Raw genomic sequence first — 18,329 nt, 5'->3', positions numbered from 1 at the left:
CCTTCCCATTCCACCAGAGCGCCGACTTTACCTGTGGGAGGACCTCGAGAAAGACCCTTTTATCGAACACGCCGTGAGCTCTATCAGCTGCGGGCTGTACCACAAATATGGTATGTTGTTGGCTCCAGTGACGGCGGCGATTATCACGGCAAAACATTGTCAATTTGAGAGAAAGAATAATAATAATAGTATAGATGTCCGAGGTGACGGAAGTGACACAGGAACCAGTGAGGGAAACCCCTCCCGAGGTGAGGGAAGTGACCCCCACAGTAACCAGACAGAAGAATCCTAAGAGAGTAGCTGCCGGTAAAAAACGGTGGTGTAACCAACATAAAGTGACCAACCCAACCCGACTGTTGTTGGCTGTAGGCGTAACTGCTGCCGTGGTTATAACATGGTTATACGTGGGGGTACCCTCCCACAGTGATCCACCACCCAACAGTGAGGTAACCCCCACCCCCACTATTGACCCGCATATCATGTTATAATTTTAATATTTTATATCATATACATAATGTCTGAGGGGAAAACATTCGTCAACGACGCATACCACGCCACAGTGGTAGCCAGTCTAGCAGTAGGGTACGCTCGGTTGACTAAAATGGTGCTTAAACAACCAACTATCAAGCTAGATTTCAACCTGCAGGATATGGGTATGCTCATAATGAACCTTGGTATGGCGATGGCCACAAAAGACATCCTAGTAAAACAAGGAATAATACCTGATAATATAATGAAATAAATATAGGGATGGCCACGATAGCTATGATGGTCGGTGGGGCGTTAGTGAATGCCCTGGCATTTTCCGGGAGTAATTTCCTCTTCTCGAAACTACGAGATGATCACGCGGCTGAAATACAGGAAGAAAGGAAGCGACACGATCTCGCTACTGAGAAATTACAAAGAGCACAGGACGAGTACGTTAAAAAACGCCTCCAGAGGATCGATTTTATTAACGAACAGCTCAAGCGTGAAAACCATGCCATTAAAACATTCTACGATGTCGATGAAGCAATGAAAGAATACTACCTACTAACTGGTAAACAATTGGAACCGCTCAATAAACCCACACTCGCTCAGTACTACACACCATCCAAGGGACAAATGAATCGTGAACTGGGCTTCATAGTGTTGGGTATAGCAGCTACTGCGTTGGTTGCGAAGCAATTAAACTAAAATACCTTTATAAGTAAACATGAGACCCGCTCCATACCGATGCGAATACATACTTATGGGGAAGACCGAGGCCTGTGGTAGGAAATGCAGGAATCAGGGGTTCTGTTGTTTCCATATGGGAAGTCCTAACTACACGTGTTCTGTGTGTGGTATCGGGGTTAAAGGACACTACTGTCTATGTAAAGCTCACGGAGCGAACGTAGTCAGACATCAACTCATCTACGAGAATAAAAAAGGCTACATAAAAGAACGTAGGCGACTGCTCAAGATAGCCACTTAAGAGTTACCTCCCCTTACTGTGAACCAATTAGACATTAGTTCTCTTAGGTGTAAACACGATGTCTACTGTAAGCGAGCTCAAGCGGGTCGCAAAACAGAGAGGTGTTATCGGGTATTCTCGAATGCGGAAGCCAGCATTGTTGAGATTACTAGGTTTAGAAGCCCCTCCTACGGTAAAACAATTAAAAGCTCAAGCAAAACAGCTTGGACACACGGGTTATTCAAACCTGGGGAGAGCCGGGTTAACCGCATTGTTATCACATGCCCCCGTAGCACGTCCCACTGTAAAACAACTGAAAGCCGAGGCACACGATTTGGGTTTAGGCGGGTATTCCCGTATGAGAAAACCACAGCTTGTAGAATTATTACGACAGAATAGAGCTATTGACCTACAGTTCGTGCGCACTAAGCACGCCGTAGGCAACTATTTGGGAAGTTGGCGCATGCACGTTGATAGAAACATAGACATTACAGATATCAAGCCTCTGATAGCTGATAAGGTCAACCAGGAACTAAATAATCTAGGAAGTATCAAGTTTCAGATCACAGTGAAAATGTCCCTCGATAAGCAGGTTGGGAGTACCACTGAGTATGTTCAGCCTTACTTCCGAGGTCAACAAGAGGTCGTCACACATGCAGAGACCATTGACGCATCAATCGATACAAGTTTTCAGCAGATACGAGAATACCTAGAACGCTACACACACTTGGGGTCCGGGTGGGTTGTAGATAAAATCGATAATGTCTATCTAGACATAGCCAAATACGTGCCGTTCAGAGGTGGGTCATACCTAGCCTTGCCTCCCTACTATAGGAACAAACATGCCATAGTAAACGTTAAGAATAGAGGAAACGATTGCCTGAGGTTAGCTATCAGGTCAGCCTTATTTCCAGCTGACACTAATCCGAACAGGCCTTCTAATTATCCTCAGGATGATGGGCTTAATTGGGATGGTATAGATGAACCCACCCCCATATCCCAGATCACTAAAGTAGAAAAACAAAATAATCTGGCTATAAATGTCTTTGGGCACGAAGGTAACACAACAATAGTACACAGGGTCAGCCCGGTGAAGGATCGCCAAGTTATCAATATATTCATGATCCAGCGAGGTGACAAGTATCACTACACATGGATAAAACACTTTAGCAGGCTGTTGTATGACCAATCGGCACACAGAGAAAAGACCCACTTCTGTGAACGATGCCTACATGGCTTCACCCGAGCTGATTTATTAGAATCCCACCGGGATGATTGCCAAGGTGTGGGGCAGACGGCCATACGAGTCGACATGCCTAAGGAAGGTGAAAATATCCTAAAATTCAGTAACCACAAGAACCAAATGTCTGTACCTTATATTATATACGCCGACTTCGAAGCCTTAGTTGTGGGTGGGGATTCCCCCACACCCCCTAGTGGGGGTAGCTTCACCCACAAGACACAAGAGCATAAAGCCTGTTCGTTTGGATACATTGTCGTCCGTTGTGACGGGGAAACGAAAGCTCCGGTAGTGTATAGGGGCCCTGACGCGGCTGAAAGGTTTCTAAAGTGTTTGCAGGAGGAAGAAAAAATTATTAGGAATGCATTGTATAGAATCGCTCCCATGCGTATGACCCGAGCCGACAGGCTAGCTCACTCTAGTAGCACTAACTGTCACGTGTGCGACTCACCACTTAACGGTGATTCGGTGAGAGATCACTGTCACATAACTGGTAAGTATAGAGGCGCCGCTCACAACGCGTGCAACCTCAAGCTTAAAATCAACCCTAAGACAATAAACATCCCCGTTGTCTTTCACAACTTGAGAGGGTACGACTCACACTTGATCATGCAGGCCATCGCGAAAATTGATGGTAATATAACGTGCATCCCCAACAACATGGAGAGATACATCTCCTTCAGCTTAAACGGACTTAGGTTCATTGACTCGTTTCAGTTCCTCCTGTCGTCACTCGACAGTCTGGTCAAGGCCAACAATACCTTCCCTATCACCGATCGATACACAGACGCCGAGACTAGACCCCTGCTTATGAGGAAGGGTGTGTACCCTTATGAGTACATGGATAGTTGGGCCAAGTTCACCGAGACCAGACTACCCCCTATTGACTGCTTTTATAGCAAGCTGAATGAGGCGTCCGTCTCACGAGATGATTACTCGCACGCGACTAACGTATGGAATAAACTGGGTTGTAAGAACCTGGGTGATTATCACGACCTGTACTTGAGGACAGATGTACTGCTGTTAGCCGACGTGTTTGAAACGTTTCGGCAGACATGTTTAAAGCAGTATAAACTCGACCCCGCATGGTATTACACCAGCCCAGGTCTGTCGTGGGACGCCTTGCTTAAAAAGACCGGAGTTAATTTGGAATTGCTCACAGATTACGACATGCACCTATTCATTGAGAAAGGCTTGCGAGGTGGGATTTCCATGGCATCCAAACGATACGCGAAAGCAAATAATCAATACGTGAAAGGTTACGATCCTAACAAACCAACCAATCACATTCTCTACCTCGACGCAAACAACCTGTACGGCTGGGCCATGAGTCAGTATCTACCTACAGGGGGATTCGAATGGGTACCCCACGTTGATGTTATGGAGGTTGCACCAGATTCGAACAAAGGGTATATCCTCGAGGTTGACTTAGAGTATCCCAAGGAATTACACACATCACACAACAGCTACCCCCTGGCCCCCGAACGTATGAGGGTTAACCCAGACTGGATGTCTGAGTACCAACATAACTTGTCAGGTGGGCGTGTGACAGACGTTGAAAAACTCGTGCCTAACTTAATGAATAAGACCAAGTACATCGTTCACTATCGCAACCTACAGCTGTACCTGTCGTTGGGTATGAGGCTGACCAAAATACACAGGGTGCTCATGTTCGACCAGAGCCCATGGATGGAACCCTACATCAGAATGAACACAGACCTACGAAAAAAAGCCACCAGTGATTTTGAGAAAAATCTCTACAAGCTCATGAATAACTCGGTGTTTGGTAAGACTATGGAGAACCTGAGGAAACGCGTGACCGTGAAGCTGGTTAGATCTAGTGAGGAAGACAAGCTCAGGAAATTGATAGCCAGTCCGGCATTCAACCGTAGTAAGATATTCACAGACAACCTGGTTGCCCTACACATGAAGAAAAACCACATAAAATTCAACCGGCCTGTTTACGTGGGGATGAGCATCCTCGATTTATCCAAACACCTGATGTACGACTTTTACTACAACGAGCTCAAGAAACAGTACGGCGACAGGTGTGAAGTACTGTACACTGACACGGATTCCCTGCTGATGGAGATTCGAACCGAGGACGTGTACGAGGACATGAAAAAACACCTCGATTTATACGACACCAGCGACTACCCTAAGACCCATACCCTACACAGTACGGTAAATAAAAAGGTCCTAGGTAAGATGAAGGACGAGTGTGCTGGCACGCCCATAGCCGAGTACATAGGTTTGAGACCTAAGATGTACTCCATACTGAAAGCCGACAATAGTGAGATCCGGAAGGCTAAGGGGGTTAAGAAGTATGTGGTGAAACAACACATCAAACACGCCAGATTCAAGGAAGCCCTGTTCAAGACCCGTACCTTTAGACATAAAATGAACACACTTAGAAGTGATGGGCATAAGATATACGGACTGACTATAAACAAGACGTCCCTATCGCCTATGGACATGAAACGTTGGATAGCTATTGATGGAATAAACACATACGCGTATGGACATGAAAAAATTTGAGGCTATTTACTACAGCCCGCGTGGGTACTGGAAAGGAGCTAACGCAGTAGATAAGCTAGCTAAAATAGCGCGAGTACCCCCGGAGGAAGCCAAAGCGTGGCTTGAAAAACAAGCCCTGTGGCAGATCTATTTGCCGGCACCACGCTACGTGCCTAGAAGGAGGTTCGGTATTAACATACCTAATAGCATTCACCAGGCAGACCTACTGTTCCTACCCCACGATAAGAGGTACAAGTATGCCTTAACCGTAGTGGATGTAGCCAGTCGTTACAAGGAAGCCGAACCCTTGACCACGAAAGATTCGGCCCAGGTAGCCAGAGGATTTGAACGCATATACAAACGCAGCCCACTGACGTGGCCAACAGAGCTGCAAGTTGACCCCGGACGGGAGTTCATGGGTGCCGTGTCACAACTGCTAACCAAACACGATACAAAGGTCAGGCGTGGCACGGCCGGAGTCCATCGCAGCCAAGCCATAGTTGAGAGATTTAATAGGACTTTGGCTGAGCGCTTGTTCGGCTATCAGTATGCTAGGGAGATGACCACCCCTGGAAAACGATCGACTGAATGGGTCACGAGGTTACCCAAGGTGGTGTCGGCAATCAACCATGAAGTCACCCGTCTCACCGGTAAGAAACCGGCAGACGCTATCAAACTAAAATCAATAGTTGCAGAGTCGGCCGCTCCATTGCGTGGGAAGGAGAAACAGATACCAGATAGGGCCCTAGTGAGGTATCTATACCAGCCGGGGGAACACGAGGGCGATAGCCGTAAGCGGGCCACCGATCCTATATGGTCAGTCAAAACTTACAACATAGATAAAGTGGATATGAAAGCCGACGAACCTAACTTGTACTACTTGAGGGATGGGCCGGGTAGGGGTTTTGTAAGAGAAGAATTATTGATCGTACCGTACGGCACAGTGTTACCTCCTACCAAGGCACAGTAATTACCGCCAACTTTTTTGTAGTAGGGGTAATAGTAGCAAGAGCTAAGGCCCCAACCAAAGCCTTATTTAGTAAATAAGGCTTTGTAGAGACATTTCTTGAAAGTGTTTTAAAACCCCCATTCCCTATACTACTATTAACAAATGTCATTATGACCTGACCCTGCTTGTTGTTAGGCTTTCATTCCATGTCCATATGATATCCTGTCCTGTAACTGGAGTGCTTGCTTGCTTGCTTGCTTGCTCGCTCACTCACTCACTACTGTATTTTCATGCTGCAGCATGAGACATAGGAACCTGCCATTTGACTGGTGAAAGCTATCTGTACATCTACAGATTCGATGATAAAATAAGAGTCAAAAGAGTCAATCACTTGGGAAGGTTCCTTAGCAGCGCACTGATTTAGGGCAAAGTTGTAATCACTGAAAGTCGGTTATTTAGCTCATGTGTGTCAGAAATATAACAACAAAAATTGTTACATTTTGTATATTTCTTGGAAATGATTATATGCCTGAAAGAACTGAAGATTTTTGTGACTTTTTTCAGGATTTTCTCAGAATGACAACACCTTTACATTTACTTGGGACAAGGTAGAGAACTGCAGCTTCTCCCTGTGTGTGTCAGAAGGTGACTACCCAGGTACTACCCTCACATGCACTTAGTAGCAGCATGTTCGCTCTGTGTTTAGCCCACGCCTGTTTTTCTGTTTAACTGATTTTTTTTTGTCCCAAATGCAGATCTATAGGTCAAAGAAAAAGAGAGAAATTCAAACTTGAAACCTCAAGTTTTCTTCTTTGATTTACCCAAAATTGTAGTATTTTTATATTTATGTTGATGGGGACTGTAAATGTGATTTTTCAGTTATTTCTGGTTGACAGAATTTAAGAACACTGAGTGTTTTGTTTTTCACATTCTGCTTTTTTTGAGTTGTTGAATTTCCAAACCAATCTTTGAAAAACGTCTGGCATAAGCTGAAATTATTTTATATGTCATCATGGGTATATTAAAGTCAGTGGGGTTACCTGGTGTTGAACATGTTTAAAGTGTATCAAGAGCCAAATGAGCTGTTTGAAGATTTTTCCTGTCATTATGTTATATGCGAAAACAAGCTTGTCAAACTAAGGGTCTAATGTGTGCTACCAAATTTTAGTGATTCTGATGTGATTTATTTGGAATATTCCTGAAAGCAGTTAATGCCATACTTTTACATGTTCATGCTGTATGTATTGTATTTTGCTGCCTGTAACACAAAGTTTTGCCACCCAAATGGAAGTAATAAAGGAGTTATATGATATTTGGGGTCAAGGATCTCATATCTGTTGTTCCTGATTCAGGAGATAAGATTTAACATTGATCATTCTTTCTGATTGGATGTCTTTATGAACAAAACTGTCTTTGGAATTGTGCTACAGGTACTGAAAACAACTCTGATGGTTTTTGATTTTACAAAATTGTTATTCAACATTGTTGTTGGTATTCAAATGGTTTGGTCCAAAAACCCAAACAATTGCACAAATTCAATTAATGAGACTGTGAGGTGTACATACATCTAGGAATTGACCATGTATGATGTTTGTGTTTTCAGAGAACACTTTACTGACCCAAGTTATTGCAGGGGAAGAATCAACTAGTCTGCATAACAAGCCTATCCAGTGTATTTTAGTGAAACTCAGGGATGGTGAGTAAATAATGCTGTGATGAAGTCATAAATATTTCTTTGTAAATGTTAGATATGCATGTCAGTGTAACTTTTCATGTTTTCCCAGAACTTATACTTCACATTGTCTAAGGGAAACACTTGTTTCAGTAGGTGTAATAGTGGTCCAGGGGAGTAATGTGGCTAAGTAGGTGTATTGGTGGTCTATGGTAGCAGTGTGCCTCAGTAGGTGTATTGGTGGTCTATGGTAGTAGTGTGTCTCAGTAGGTATATTGGTGGTCTATGGTAGTAGTGTGCCTCAATAGGTGTATTGGTGGTCTGTGGTAGTAGTCTGTCTCAGTAGGTGTACTGGTGGTCAAGGAGAGTAATGTGTCTCAGGTGTATTTGTGGTCCAGGAGAGTGATGTGTCTCAGTAGATGTATTGGTGGTCCATGGGAGTGATGTGTCTCAGTAGGTGTATTGATGGTCTGTGGTAGTAGTGTGTCTCAGTAGGTGTATTGGTGGTCCAGGAGTGTAATGTGTCTCAGGTATAGTGGTGGTCTTGGGTAGTAGTGTGTCTCATTAGGTGTATTTGTGGTCCAGGAGAGTAGTGTGTCTGAGTAGGTGTATTTATGGTCCAGGAGAGTAATGTGTCTCAGTAGGTGTGTTGGTGGTCTGTGGTAGTAGTGTGTCTGAGTAGGTGTATTTGTGGTCCAGGAGAGTGATGTGTCTCAGTAGATGTATTGGTGGTCTGTGGTAGTAGTGTGTCTCAGTAGGTGTACTGGTGGTCCAGGAGAGTAATGTGTCTCAGTAGGTGTATTGATGGTCTGTGGTAGTAGTGTGTCTCAGTAGGTGTATTGGTGGTCCAGGAGTGTAATGTGTCTCAGGTATAGTGGTGGTCTGTGGTAGTAGTGTGTCTCATTAGGTGTATTTGTGGTCCAGGAGAGTAGTGTGTCTGAGTAGGTGTATTTATGGTCCAGGAGAGTAATGTGTCTCAGTAGGTGTATCGGCGGTCTATGGTAGTAATGTGTCCTAGTAGGTGTATTGGTGGTCCAGGAGAGTAATGTGTCTCAGTAGGTGTATTGGTGGTTCAGGAGAGTAATGTGTCTCAGTAGGTGTATTGATGGTCTATGGTAGTAGTGTGTCTCAGAAGGTGCATTTGTGGTCCATGGGAGTGATGTGTCTCAGTAGGTATATTTGTGGTCCAGAGGAGTGATGTGTCTCAGTAGGTATATTTGTGGTCCAGGGGAGTGATGTGTCTCAGTAGGTATATTTGTGGTGCAGGGGAGTGATGTGACTCAACAGGTGTATTTATGGTCCAGGGCCTGCTTGCACAGAGAAATCGAAGTTACAATCAGTCCTCAGCCCCTATAATCAACTTTACAATCCCCATACAGTTGCCCTAATCCACTTGCACAAAGACAAACCTAGGACAGCATGGATTTAAGATCAAGATCTTAACTAAGATCGAACTCTTCAACATCGGAGGTAGAAATTTGTTGAACTTGACTCCTGTCTACAGTTGTCTGCAAGAGGGCATAGCATGCAGCAGAAATTAAATGTGGAACTGGTTACTGCACACAACTGACATTCCTTCCTTAAACACACCTTGCAGATTTTTCATGGAAAAAGACAAAACAAAAAAAACAAAAAACACAAATCTTTGAAGGAAATGAGATAACGTGGAAGAAGGAATTGATAGCGTGGAAAAGGGAAATGATATAATAATCACTCGTACCTCATGGGTTATTCTCTAATTTTTCTACATTCTAATTTGATTTATGAACTAAGCTTGTGATACTGCAATCACAGAAATATCATGTTTTATGAAAATATTGAAATACAAACAAATACATTAACAAATTTGGGTCTTGAGTTATTGACCTAATGATCATAAAAATTAAAAGATAACAAATAAATAAAATGTCTTTATGATAAGTGTCCAGCCCGTCTTGATCAGTCGAGACTGATGACGACACTGGTACTGGTTGCTCTGGCGTTCTTTTCCTACCTGTAGCGTTATTGACCATGTGATAAAGTATGTGGCACATAAAATAATTTGGGTGTTGGCCTGAGAAACTGGTTGTTATTGTGCATCCACATGAAGCTAAGATTGGTCCCTCCCATTTCAGGATTCTAGGTAGAGGTTCTTCATGCATTATGTTATTCAATGTGCTAAACGCATGCAATCACACTTAGAACATGTTCAGTTAGGCCTTTCAGAATTTCTTGAATGGCACAAACAGCCGTTATCTGTAATTGCTGCAAAAATGTAATGTATTAACTGTTAACGATCTTAATTGATTAGTGTGATTGGTGTAGACAACCTGGGCCATGATTTGAAGTAGCTCAAATACACTTATGAAATATGTCCCTGATGTTGTTATGTTCAAAACATTTCCTAAATTCATAAGTAAAACAGTGCATATGGAAATGGTATATATTGTCTTTAAAGGTAGTTTAAAATTTTCATGTAATGTTTTTAAGCTTGATTGATATTGTACACTTTAAAAGGTGTACAACAAGTAAGTAAACTGCACAAAATAAGTTAGGGATATTGGTATTTTTATGATTGATATTTTACCAGAGTGTTAATGAGTACATATATTATTATTCATAATTTAAAATTTTACATGTCTCCCTAACTATATTTGTCCAGTATGTTTTATCATTTTGCAGATAAATGTCTATAGTTATTCCCAGATACAGATTTCCAACTCTTGCTGTTCTACTTGATTCAAACTGTTAAAACAATATGTTAAAACAAGAAAAAGAAGAATTTTCATGTGACCATTGTAACCTCTAAATAGCTGTACTGGTTAGAGGCATTCCGGTAAAGGAGCTTTGAAATATCTCATCGGTCCCGCTATTGTTAAGAGCTCCATTCTTGATAAATAGTCCAGTAAACATCAACATCAAATACCATGTTCATTTATTCTTTCATAATTTGATCATGATGGTCACACTGAAAATTAGGACCAGATACTTTCATAAAGTGACTGGCCCCATGGCAAGTGGCTTTTAAAACAAATATGGAACTCCTAATTCTTCTCTGGAACATCTCAGCATTTCTGGCAGCCAAACTGAAAATCCGTTTTTTGACAAAAATGCATTTATTTCTTCATGTATCATTGTGAAGTATGAAATATATGTACTTATGCTGTATGGTAATTGAATAACTTACTTTCTTTCAAGTTATTTACAAAACGTTACTGCTATAGTACCAGCATCCAAAGGAAACTAAGCTAAGAATGATCGTTTTAATGATTGTCTTCATACACAATTGCAGACTTAGTCCGACGGTTCAAGTTTACTATGGATGACATCAAGAAGGCCAAGCTGGAGGGCGCCTCCTACAACAGACTGGAGAGTGTTGAATCAACGGGAAGTTCGGTATACGCCGACTGTATGTCTGGGGGTTCGGAAGAGGAGGACGACATGGAAGGGTATTACAATGACTATTACCAGCAGCAGCAGCAGGAGGAGGTAGGCACGTTCAGAAATCATGGGCCAGATATGCAAAACGTTTGTTGTTTACGCCATTCGTGACCCGTGTGGATTCAGGGTAGAGTAGGTCTTTAGCAACCTATGCTTTCCACAAAAGGTGCTTTTTGTAAGAGGCAAGTAAAGGGATTGGGCAGTGAGGCTCGATGACTTGATTAACAGGTGATTGTATTCCAATTGTGCAGATCAGTGCTTATGCTGGTGATCACTGGACTGTCTGGTCCAGGCTCGATTATTTTCAGATCCCCATGGCTGGAATATTGCTGTGTGTGGCATGAAACTTAACTCACTTACTAACTATGCCATTTGTAAGCTTATGATTAAGTTTTGAGGTATGATTGGTCTGAATGTTACAATGTATGTTTGTGTATCGGAAACCAGATTTATGTTTAGAATTTGCTGCTTCTATAATGAAGCAAATCCTTTGATGTATATGCAGACAAATTGTCAAAGGAATGAATTATGTAATTTCAGCTGCCTAGTCCGCTTAGCCTTAGGCTGAGCAGGCTAGGTGGCTGATGCATGTTATCCAGCCTCATGTAAGAATGTCGATTTTTGATTGGTTCATGTGTGTCTCTGATAAAATACCATGTACACCAGTCATGATCCACGAGCAGGGTGTACAAAAGTCATTTGATGCGCATTGTTTTCTTTTGATTTAGTAAGAACATTCCGCTAGGTAAAAGTGTTATCACATCAAGTCTCTGGAAATACATGGTTTTATCAGTTGCTTGTAAGGTAGCATTCCTTGCAAGCTTACTCGGGACTGATAAAAATCCATATTTCCCTTGACATGATGTGATAACTCATACTATTTGTTGATTCAAATAACACATCAGGTCAGTTCTACATGAACTTGATTCTTTCTTTCCCTTCATTTGTCAATCTAATAACCAACTGGAATGAATTGACAGCGTTTGATGGAATAAATTAGCAAGGATGTACAGCACTGATTGGGCTGAGCTATGTAGCATTAAATTAGAAAATAGCTGAATTTTAGTAAGAATTGAAATCCTGCAGAATTTAAAACAGAAAAACAATGACAAGGTGCCTTTCTTCGACAAATCATGTTCAAGCTTAGTTTGGAAAGATGAATGGGATCATGTCTTTGTATGTTTTAGGTAAAATGTCATGTTCTTGTTACAGATGGAGAATGAAAACTCAGAAAAGATGAATGACTTGCTGGTAAAAGATATGGAACATGTAAAATTGCTGTACGGAGAGAAGTCATTATCATATAGGTGAGTTATACTGCTTTAATGAGAGAAATCATGAGAGTTGTATAGTTGCTGTGAGAGAGATCATGATCATATACATGAGAGTTATGCAGTGCTGGGAGAGAGATCATGATCATATTCATGAGAGTTTTACAGCTGCTGGGAGAGAGATCATGATCATATACAAGAGAGTTATGCAGTGCTATGAGAGAGATCATGATCATATTCATGAGAGTTATGCAGTGCTATGAGAGAGATCATGATCATATTCATGAGAGGTTTACAGTTGCTGTGAGAGAGGTCATGATCATATACGTTAGAGTTATACAGCATCTGGGGGAGAAGTCATGATCATATATATGAGAGTTTTACAGCTGCTGTGAGAGAGGTCATGATGATATACATGAGAGTTATACAGCTGCTGGGAGAGAGATCATGATGATATACATGAGAGTTTTACAGCTGCAGGGAGAGAGATCATGATGATATACATGAGAGTTTTACAGCTGCTGGGAGAGAGATCATGATCATATACATGAGAGTTTTACAGCTGCTGGGAAAGAGGTCATGATCATATACGTTAGAGTTTTTCAGTTGCTGGGAGAGAGATCATGATCATGTAAATGAGAATTGTACACTTACTGGGAGAGAGATCATGATCATACACATGAGAGTTTTACAGCTGCTGGGAAAGAGATGATGATGATATACATGAGAGTTATACAGGTGCTGGGAGAGAGATCATGATGATATACGTGAGAGTTTTACAGCTGCTGGGAAAGAGATGATGATGATATACATGAGAGTTTTACAGCTGCTGGGAGAGAGATGATGATGATATACATGAGAGTTATACAGGTGCTGGGAGAGAGATCATGATGACATACGTGAGAGTTTTTCAGCTTCTGGGAGAGAGATCATGATCATACACATGAGAGTTTTACAGCTGCTGGGAGAGAGATGATGATGATATACATGAGAGTTTTACAGCTGCTGTGAGAGAGATCATGATGATATACGTGAGAGTTTTACAGCTGCAGGGAGAGAGATCATGATGATATACATGAGAGTTTTACAGCTGCTGGGAGAGAGATCATGATCATATACATGAGAGTTTTACAGCTGCTGGGAAAGAGGTCATGATCATATACGTTAGAGTTTTTCAGTTGCTGGGAGAGAGATCATGATCATGTAAATGAGAATTGTACACTTACTGGGAGAGAGATCATGATCATACACATGAGAGTTTTACAGCTGCTGGGAAAGAGATGATGATGATATACATGAGAGTTATACAGGTGCTGGGAGAGAGATCATGATGATATACGTGAGAGTTTTACAGCTGCTGGGAAAGAGATGATGATGATATACATGAGAGTTTTACAGCTGCTGGGAGAGAGATGATGATGATATACATGAGAGTTATACAGGTGCTGGGAGAGAGATCATGATGACATACGTGAGAGTTTTTCAGCTTCTGGGAGAGAGATCATGATCATACACATGAGAGTTTTACAGCTGCTGGGAGAGAGATGATGATGATATACATGAGAGTTATACAGGTGCTGGGAGAGAGATCATGATGACATACGTGAGAGTTTTACAGCTGCTGGGAAAGAGGTCATGATCATATACGTTAGAGTTTTACAGTTGCTGTGAGAGTGATCATGATCATATACATGAGAGTTATACAGATTCTGGGAGAGAGATCATGATGCTATACAACTGCTGTGAGAGAGGTCATGATTATGTACACGAGTTACAGTGCATGGAGAGAATGACTGATCTGTAATGCCTTGACAAGATATCATTGATTTAGATAAATGCTGTAGATCAGGTGTATTTGTGAACTTGAGTTTCCTTTAGAAAAATGTTATCTCTCACCCATGAACAGCATATAAAATTGGAATGTAAAACCTCCTTTGTAGGAACTGTAAACTCAGTGATATTGAATTTTGAATTGTTTCAGGTTATTAGGAAGCATCTATGAAGTTGATGTTGAACTAAGCATTCCACTGTCCTTTCTAAATGTAAGTGCTGGTATATTTATGTGAAGTCATGATAAGTGCTGTTCTCTTTATCATATTCTGTTGATTTTCTGTTATTGCAAAGAAATTCTTCAGTTGTCGTTTCTTGTATTTCAGTTTTAATCTGGTTTGTTAAGTCCAGTCTCTATCGTTCACCACTGCCATTTACCTCCATCATCATAATTTATCTCAACAATGGTCATATTATTTATTTCCTTATTATGTATTTTCAAAATAGCTTTGAAAATTGAATTGAAACATAAAATGTTAACAAAGGTTTCTGCTTCTTGTTAATGGCTAACTTTCAATCCTGAAATGTTTTAATACTTTTTGATAGATTGTGTATTGTCATCCTCATGATTGGAAAAGTCAGTTATATCTTACTTCACAACTGAGACTTTGATATTTGTTAAACATTTCCAGGAAGAAGTAGCTGAAGCTTGGAAGCTCAATAGGAAGGAACCTCTTATTGTCCGTATTCACTTGTCGTCTCTCCATTATCTCGATGTTAAAGGTAGGTTAACTCATTAGTAGACTCCCCTAGACTGTATTCACCTGTCGTCTCTCCATTATCTCGATGTTAAAGGTAGGTTAACTCATTAATTGGTGTCCCCTCATCGACTGTATTCACCTGTCGTCTCTCCATTATCTCGATGTTAAAGGTAGGTTAACTCATTAGTAGACTCCCCTAGACTGTATTCACCTGTCATCTCTCCATTGTCTTGACATTAAAGGTAAGTTAACTCATTAACTGTTGACCACTCATCATCTGTATTCACCTGTTGTCTCTCCATTATCTCGATGTTAAAGGTAAGTTAACTCATTAGTAGACTCCCCTAGACTGTATTCACCTGTCATCTCTCCATTGTCTTGACATTAAAGGTAAGTTAACTCATTAACTGTTGACCACTCATCATCTGTATTCACCTGTTGTCTCTCCATTATCTCGATGTTAAAGGTAGGTTAACTCATTAGTAGACTCCCCTTGACTGCATTCACCTGTCATCTCTCCATTGTCTTGACATTAAAGGTAAGCTAACTCATCAGTTGGTGACCACTCATCGTCTGCATTCACCTGCCATTTCTAAATTTTCTCGATGTTAACAGTAGGTTAACTCATTAGGTGGTGACTTTTCATCATCTGTATTCACCTTTTCGCTTTCAATTTTCCTGTTGTTTTGCTTACTATAGGTGTTATAGTTGGGATGGTTTTCATTGGATTGTCTGGTCCAGACTCTGTTGTTTACAGATGGAGCCATGGCTGGAATATTGCTGAGTGCTGCATTAAACAGCAAACAAAACAAAATTCACCAAAATACTTACATTCCTCGTGGCATTCCTCTCTCATCAAGCTGACACACCAAGATAACCCTGAAATATTGTTCAACGTGCGGATAAACAAAAACTCACTGTCTGTTGTTGGTTGTCATAATGCATATAATACTTACAGAGAGTGGTGCAAACTTTATTTTTTCTATCATAACTACTGTGATATGAGATATTGGGAAGATGGCTTGTTTACATATTGTAGTGTGTAGGGGCATTTTCTCTTGGTCCCACTTCTAGTTTCTAACTGTTGAGACAAATTGCCTGCCTCATTGTAGCCCACTCATTATCTTGTTAATGGACCATCAGCTAAACTGTGGTGCCATTTTTTAATTATTTTGTTTTAATGAAATCTACTTTTAATGTCTTTCACAGATCCGCCTAAAGTTGAAGTATTCCAGCCTTCGAAGAAGGATAAGTTTGGTGTTGGTAGTCAGTTGAGGAAGTAAGTTTTGAGAGATTGATCCTGTTAGCTTCACAATGTGTATGATTATTGAAGAAGAAGAATTTCGATATGTTATTGATTAGGGACAGTGCTTAGTTAGTGTACTGTTCACAAGTCAGGGTTGCCAATCTCTAGTCCATTAATTGTTACTTATCATCTGTTCTCTGTCTATTGTCCTGTTGTGCAGGTTGATTTAGCTGTTATTTGCTGTGAAGGATTCCATTGGATTGTCTGATCCAGACCAAGCCGTATGGCTGGAATATTGCTGAGTAAACTTAAAGAATTAGACTCCTTGACTTGACTGTCAGGGCCTTTTATTTTGTTATGAGTTAATTTACTACAAGGCCGAAAATTCAATAGGAGAGTTTGAAATGTTCTTTAAAAGTCTTCCAGATTAGCACTGCTGCAAATTAAAGAAAAAACAAACCCATGACAAGAGAAGGATTGCAAAGTGATACTGAGAAACAGTTGACAAGATATTTAATAGAATAGATTCACATGTATTTCCCCATTTCATATAAGCACCATTGATAACATCTTGAATTTTATCTAACTGTAAAACAAAGACACCAATTCTTCATTGTCAATTTGTTATATATTTTGCCTTATTACCGACCTTCTCAGTCAGTCGGTCTTGTAAATCAACTAATATTATTTAACAGCCCTGCCTATATTTACACAAGGGATGCTTATGCTATCAACCACTTTCTTGTCTGTTAAGTGCTTGATTTTAATGTTACTTAGCATGATAGGGCTGCAAAAATGCTGAATGCTGACATTCATTTTCTGTTTATAGAATATTGGAGGTATTCCTATCAGACCAATGGAAGATTCTTAGCAATGCCTCCCTGAAAACGGCAACAGCCCCAAAGTCATTCAGCGTTCCATCAGCTTTATCGTCCATGACATTACCATCAGAATCACGGTAGTTTAATCAAATTCTCGTGTAGCAAGTATACAATGTACAGTGTCTTTTCCAGTTAAAGTGAAATAGTAATGTAAATACGAAAAGCTATACAAGAGTTTGTAACTTTAACATGTGTGGTGAATGGTTAAGGTCCTTACTGATCAAAGATCATGTATAACTGATGATTAGTGAATCCTGGTGTGACAAACTGTAGTGTTTTCTACTTCTTAGAATGAGTATTTAGAAAGTGTTAGATGTGAAGAAAATTGGAACAAAAAGGCATTGTTCTCATAGTCTTGGCCAAAGACCAGTGAGATATTCTCCATGTGTGTGTAATGTATGAAGCATGTGTTGGTTTCCTTAACTGTGAGTGTGATATTGCTGGAATTTTCCTCAGTATAACGTAAAACAATTCAACCTCATTTGAAGATTGGATGAAACCATTTGCTGTGTCTGAGATCATCATGCTCCAGCCTGTATTTTATCTTTAATAAACTGTTTCTTTTTAATGTTTCAGAGATGACAAGGACTCGGACCCCTTCAAGGTGGAGGACAATGCTGTAGCTCAAGTGGTAGAGATGGGTTTCTCCCCTGAAGTTGCCAGGAATGCCTTGATCATCACACGAGGCAATGTACAAGAGGCCCTCAACTTAGTACTTACTAACCCAGAGAGGTTAGTTGTTATTTTCATCTGCTTCTTTAACTCGTTAATATCATCAGTTCCACAGCATTATTCACATCAAAGACTTGTCATTGTCTCATCAGTCTTGTTTATATCAAATCAGTAACTTACAAGTATCACATCAATAACTTGTCAGTATCACAGTAATTACTTGTCAGTGTGAGGTCAGTCCTGTGAAAAATACTGTCTCTTCAGTGTCACATCAGTCTTGTCAATATCACATCAATAACTTGTCAGTATCATATTGATTACTTTTCAGTGTCATGTCAGTCTTGTCAATATCACATCAATAACTTGTCCATATCACACCATCTTACAAATATCATGTTTATAAATTGTCAGTATCACTGAATCCTGTGAAATTTGGTTTGAAACATAACTTACTGACTAATAGGATGACAGACACAAATGCAGAAAATTGTTTCT

At 40.7% G+C, this 18,329-nt stretch overlaps 1 protein-coding gene across 1 annotated transcript in view; it reads left to right on the top strand.

Annotated features, from left to right (window-relative positions):
- LOC137277780 (protein mono-ADP-ribosyltransferase PARP6-like) overlaps positions 1-18,329 on the top strand; it is a 58,995-nt gene that overhangs the window by 10,445 nt on the left and 30,221 nt on the right. Inside the window, exons 2-10 of the mRNA XM_067809707.1 lie at positions 6,706-6,798; positions 7,745-7,837; positions 11,085-11,281; positions 12,446-12,540; positions 14,486-14,546; positions 14,967-15,057; positions 16,245-16,314; positions 17,111-17,239; positions 17,739-17,894. Coding sequence (XP_067665808.1) covers positions 6,706-6,798; positions 7,745-7,837; positions 11,085-11,281; positions 12,446-12,540; positions 14,486-14,546; positions 14,967-15,057; positions 16,245-16,314; positions 17,111-17,239; positions 17,739-17,894 — 985 coding nt within the window. The remainder of the gene's footprint in view (positions 1-6,705; positions 6,799-7,744; positions 7,838-11,084; positions 11,282-12,445; positions 12,541-14,485; positions 14,547-14,966; positions 15,058-16,244; positions 16,315-17,110; positions 17,240-17,738; positions 17,895-18,329) is intronic.

Source organism: Haliotis asinina, chromosome 3 (assembly GCF_037392515.1).
Source record: "Haliotis asinina isolate JCU_RB_2024 chromosome 3, JCU_Hal_asi_v2, whole genome shotgun sequence".
NCBI classification, from domain to species: Eukaryota; Metazoa; Mollusca; class Gastropoda; order Lepetellida; family Haliotidae; genus Haliotis; species Haliotis asinina.
The sequence above is the reverse complement of the archived record's forward strand: the minus strand, read 5'-3'. Positions and strand labels throughout refer to the sequence as shown.